This window comes from Tenrec ecaudatus, chromosome 2 (genome assembly GCF_050624435.1).
Source record: "Tenrec ecaudatus isolate mTenEca1 chromosome 2, mTenEca1.hap1, whole genome shotgun sequence".
Lineage (NCBI taxonomy): Eukaryota > Metazoa > Chordata > Mammalia > Afrosoricida > Tenrecidae > Tenrec > Tenrec ecaudatus.
The window spans coordinates 117,910,251-117,916,250 of NC_134531.1; the positions used below are offsets into that span (position 1 = coordinate 117,910,251).

The 6,000-nt window shown below is 33.6% G+C and overlaps 1 protein-coding gene across 3 annotated transcripts in view; it reads left to right on the forward strand.

The window, feature by feature from the left end:
- AP3S1 (adaptor related protein complex 3 subunit sigma 1) overlaps nt 1-5,750 on the forward strand; it is a 69,652-nt gene extending 63,902 nt beyond the window's left edge. For all 3 annotated transcript variants that reach the window (XM_075541411.1, XM_075541413.1, XM_075541412.1), the window contains one exon: nt 5,032-5,750. In XM_075541411.1, coding sequence (XP_075397526.1) covers nt 5,032-5,160 — 129 coding nt within the window. In that variant the 3' untranslated portion in view covers nt 5,161-5,750. The remainder of the gene's footprint in view (nt 1-5,031) is intronic.
- The last annotated feature ends 250 nt before the right edge of the window (nt 5,751-6,000 follow it).

Below are 6,000 nucleotides of genomic sequence, written 5' to 3' on the forward strand. Positions count from 1 at the left end.
TATTGCATTGTAAACCCTAGACATTTTTACAGAGCATTTTGACAAATGCCAAAATGTTTTAAAACACTCTTAGCAAAGGACCAATCATGGTTTAGTGGTAGAATTCTCACTTTAGATCGCCGAGGCCCAAGTTCCATTCCTGCCTAGACAACACTGCCTTCACCTGTCACTGCAGGCGGTCAAGTTGCCGGGCTGCTCAACAGCTTTCACCAGAGCCTCCCTGCTCTGTCAACTGAGGAGCGCCTCCCGGAAACTCTTACCAGTGAGAGCCTCTTCCCTTTGCTAACGAGGCCTCCATGAGTCCGGAGGCTGACTAAATTCTCAACAGCAGCTAACAAAATCTATAAACAAGGTAAATTCCCAATCTGAATCAATAAGTGAAAATTAAGTGAGACTTTGGCATGGATTCTTTTAGCCACTAACTTATTGTCCTCTAGATGTATATGAGAACCAGTAGTACAGAGATGGTTTTATAATTTCTTTTCCTCGTATGAGCTTATATGCCATATCATGAACCTGGAATACCAATATTGGTACTTACCTTTGATATAGAAAATACACTGTGGCCTTATTCACCTCATTGATCCAAATCACTGCCAATTTCTTTGGGTCAATCTTTATGTTGCATTTCCATTATCTAAAGTAACCCTGGTGGTGCTGCCAGATAAACTCACCTCAGTATCAGTGATTCAGACCCACTAGCCACTCCATGGGAGACAGTTGAAGTTGTCACTACGAGTCTGACTCAACTGGACGGCAGGTGCTTTGATTTGGGTGAGTCTTGTTTAGCGCCCCCCCCCCAAAAAAAATCAACATGTAGATCTACTAACTTACATAACTAGAACTAATGTTTGGCTTTAAAAAATCAAATCTCTATTTTCAAAGAGCAGAAAATAAAAGAAGCAGAAACAGAAGAAACTTCTGTGGTATGGTCAACTAACCAATTGGTTCTGCCCTCCTACCAAGTTATTTTGTGCTTTTTGAAAAATGGTAAGGATTTATGACATCACTTGTAATGAACAATACTGGTTATACCAAATCCCATGAGTTCCAACAGTTGATCTGCTGTATTTATATGCTACAGGCAAGTCCTGTGCTCAAAATTCATGCTATTACAGAAGACAGTATACAAAAGATGTCTAGTAATTTGAAAGATTTTTCCATTTCAAGCATTCAGATGCTGTAGTTCTTTCCCAGTGGCTGATGACCATCAGCATTGCTCACCTGATTGTTTATAACTTCAGTATCAAAGCGCTACCTTCCAAGTGGAAACCAGATCTGCCATATGTTCCCCAATCCCAGACTGAAAGCTATTCTGTCATACAGTCACACATTAAAATATTGAAACTATTAGTATTGTTTAAAAACGTGCTTTCAGAGTCTGTCCTTATTTTGTTAATGATTTTGAGTCTGAAACCATTGAACAGTGTTTATTAATGTTAGTGTTCTTATCACTTTGCTGTTAGATCAAAATTATGAATGTGCATATAGCAACTTCAGCAGGAAGGGGGTAGACAAAGGTTTTCAGTTAGTGCAAATTATTTTAACTACCATCTTATATTTAAAGCTTGAAATAAGATAGTTCTAGATGGTAGAATGGTATTTTACCTAGACAGAATAATTTTCTAGATTACTGCTTTCCTTTTCCTTTCAAGAAAGTTGATTGCCCTTGCATGGAAAAAGTGGGGCAGCTCTCAGGTTCTCTGAAATATATTTTATTAATGCTGCTTTTTTTAAGTTTGGCTTGCACATATTTTGTTTATTTTTGGGTCTGGCAATTTAAAAATGAAATAAAAACCAAATCATATCCATCCATTACTATCTTTGTGATTCAAGTGCTTGAAATTTCCAGGAGTATGTCTGTATAAGTCTTCTATCTGTTTGGCCTCATTTTGGTATACTTGCAGACTTCATTTTGTTTTCTTTCTCTTAACTGTTAATTTATTTAATCTCATGGGAGAGAAAACACAATCATTGCTTTATATACTGTACTTCATTCTTCCATCCAGTTCACATTCTTAACTGCTTTGGAGTCTTATTTGTTTTTCTTAGTGAGTCGCTGCAGTTTACCTGCCTGGTGGTGCTCGAATGTAACATAGTTGGAAACAAGTTATTTCTCCAGTAGGAATCATTGTTTCGTTCTGCTGTATGCCAACTCTGTAATCTGAAGTCTTTAGGACTATGTTGTTCTGTCAGGAACACCTTTTGCTTTGTTTTGTTTAATTTGTACATAATATTAAGTTAGATCAACATAATACCTATAAATTTTAGTTCTCAAAAAATTGTTAGTAGAACTTTCTTGTTGCTTTTTTACCTTTCTGGGAGTTAAAAAAAAACAAACCCACAACAACCCTAACACTAAAACTAAACCAAGGTAAAACTTTCTTTAAACTTCTGTTAGTGAACTAATTTCCTCATGGCAAGTTACCTCATTTACATTTTAAACTTTAATAAAAATGTTTCAGGCTCCACTTCATGAAGGTCTGGGACGGAAACTTTTTTATAGCAGTATTGGTGTTGACTGCTTGAGTACTGTGGTCTTTTTAAAGCCAGTATGTACATATGAGTATACAATCGTTGATAGCTCATTGAAGCATCTACTCATGAACAGCTTTTCATGTAGTTTTTTTGAGAATTTTATTCCTCTGTGATTCCTGATATCTTAGAATGTTACTTCAACTAATTGAAGTACATGTGACAGCTTTTAAAATTTCCTAGCATGTAAATTCATGACATACCTCACAAAAGTATTGAACATGCTTGAGAAATAATTTGATTCTCTGAATTCATTTGCGTGTTCTGAATAGTTATCATTCTTTGCATGTCTATGGTTTGCTGCTTATGTTTCAAATTGTTACACTTAGAAACTTCTTTGGGTTTTGCATAGTAAGAACTTGGCACATATATGTTACTTAAATAAATTGCTGTGATGATCTTATGTATTCTCATTAACAGTCAACAGTCCACATGATCTTTGGTCACAAAGACACAGCTTAATGTAAAGAAACTTCACCAGATACACTTTCTGTTGTCATTTGCTGAAATTCAGTTTAGCTGTTCATGATATTGATTATTTGTAAACATAAAGCATGGCATCCAGAAATACACATGCATATACTGACCTTTTCTTTCTCTCCAATCATTTATTTGTCAATATTAAAAATTCTTTATTAAGTTCATGACTTTTAAAGTATTTACATTTACATATTTTATCAATACCTTCCAATGCATTTGTTACCCTGTTTAGAAATTCAGAAATAAAAATGGTGGTAAATTGGTCTTTTGGTTAGAAAAATCACCAAGTCCTTTTACCTGGAAAAATCCAAGATATCTTTAAAGCAGTTTGTATTCACTTGCCAGTTAATATACTTCCTCACTAAAAGGGAGCCTATGAGGAGATACGCCTGTTTAAGCTGGATTCTTTTCTTGATCATAAACTATTTAAAATTTTGCATAGTTAGAAGTTGAAATGGTTAGATTAAAAACACTTTTGAATATGATACATACAACACTAAATAATATTCAGTTTTATTTCCAACATCTTTTGGGAAGTGGGGGGAAGTAGGATATTAAACCAAACTGCATTTCTTCAGGTAGGTATAAATGTACAAGTCATTCAAATCTTCAGTTCTACATAAAAAATAATTATCCCCCATTAAATTATAGAAATGGCATTCTTTAGCACTAAGCGCACATTCATGGGTTATGGAGGTTTTCATCCATATCACCCTTATCATTGCCTGTGTGAACCATATTTATTATTAATACCATTATACTGATTTTTCTATTACTTCCAATTCTGATTTGATAATTCACGGCTTTTATTTCATTGCTTAACAATGTTTGTATCCTTTATTCAGCAAATAGTTTACACTGGCCTATTTTGTATCAGTCAAGATTTTTCTCAGGTAACAGATTTATTATTATTATTATTATTTTAAATTACTAAATGAGGTAGGGTTACATAAGAGAAAACATTTAAATTATGAAAAGTGACTTTAAAACTAGTATTTCTTAATTACATGGAACTGGAAGATTTGCTTTTGCTACCTGTTTTTTGCAAGTTGATGCCACTGAGCTTGTTGACTTTGCTTTTTTTTATACCCCAAATTGAAACTGATGACATGATTGGTTTATAAATTAAACTATTAAGTGTGAAAGCTATTGATGTGGCTAATTGAGACAAATGAGATGCATTTTCTTTTATACATTCTTTCAGTATTACTTCACAAATTATCTTTTTTCCTAGTTAAAAGAAAGCTAAGTATTATACAGGCTGGTACTTAGCAAAGAATTTGGAATTTATTTATTACCACCTCTTGAATGTATGTTTTTTGTCCTCCAAATTTGTTCATTGTGAACTGAGCATATGTTGTTGTATCTATATGATAAACTATTTTTAGTCTTTATATTTTTACTGATGCATTGAATCCCCTTTTAGTATGTTCAGTTGTAGGCAGAACTGCTCTTTTTACATTTACGGGCCTGATATTTTGTAAATGTCATGAAACTTCTAGATTTAGGAAATTTGGAAGAACCCAATGATTTTTAAAAGGACAATTTAAAAAAATTTTTGTTATTTATAATTATTTTAGGGGATTATCCCTGAGTAAAGAAACTAAACAAGCAATATCTCTTACTTTGTTTTTATTTCACAATACATATTGATAATGTCATTTTAAAAGCCCCCTCCAAAAAAATCTATCATTTTCTTCCTACTTAGATCAAGATATAAGTGAATTGTAGTTCTTATCACTTTAATATTTTATATACCTAGTAACAACTGTTATTTTGCATATAAATCTTTACATTGATCATTGCATGTGTTCACTATATTTTTTAATGTGCCAAATGAGTTCTTTTTATAGATTAGTATTTCAAAGTAACCATCCCATATCAATTCAAACTATCATCTGGTCTCTAAGCTTATTGTCTGAAACTTTTGATCATTGTCCGCCATGGTAAATGTTTGATGGTGAGCAGCACCTCAGTCGTACATGTTCTTTTTCTTTTATTTGCTTCTACATACAGGCTGGCTTAGCAGGAGCTCCAGCCCGTGCGGTATCAGCTGTAAAGAATATGAATCTTCCTGAGATCCCAAGAAATATTAACATTGGTGACATCAGTATAAAAGTGCCAAACCTGCCCTCTTTTAAATGACAAAATAAAAAGGCTACTCCCAGGTAAAATCCTGGGGGGAATGTCATCCAAGTTTACCATGCAGTTGTTTACCAAAAATAGAAGAGGAGAGTCTTGACTTTTGTTCTTGGATTTAAGTCAAGGTACTGTATAGAAGTTGTACAAAATCAGTATGTGAAATTCAACGTTGCTTTTCTTGTTCCCTGATTTTAAAGAAATTGAATGGTTTTTGTGTGTTTTTGTTGTTTTTCCTTTTCTAAACTGCATTCCTATGCCCACCTGAAGGCATGCCTCTATGTATTGGCTATTACAGTATTTTGCAAAGTGTTTGAGATATTTCCCTAATTATGTACAACCCAAAGTGTTGGTGTTTTGTATGGACCACAAGTACAGCATTCCTGTACTCTTCTGCTATTCGCCATCATTGTTATTTAAAGAACCGGGTATGTATTGCATGAAAACATTGTGACCTTTATTCTTAGTTTAAGTAAACGCCAAGGTAACTGGACTATAAAGCACCTTTCTGTTTGCCTGATACCTACTTTAGCAATAATTTTTTTTATGCTCTTCTGATTCAACAAAGTAAATAAAAGTATATTTTATCACTGTTACACAGTTGTTAGTGTTGATTTATTTGACTTCAACTCATTTTTAATAGTCAGGAACTCACTACACTACTCCAAAATCAGTTATTTTACAAATTAAAAGTAGTATAGGTCAGAGCATATAATTTCACCTCCATATCCAGGGGGTGTTAGTTCTAGTGCACGTCCTTCATATAAAATGGTGTTATCTTTACATATTATCTCTGCACATCCTCCCATGCATTTAAATTGTCTCTGAGCTTTTTTTATAATACCT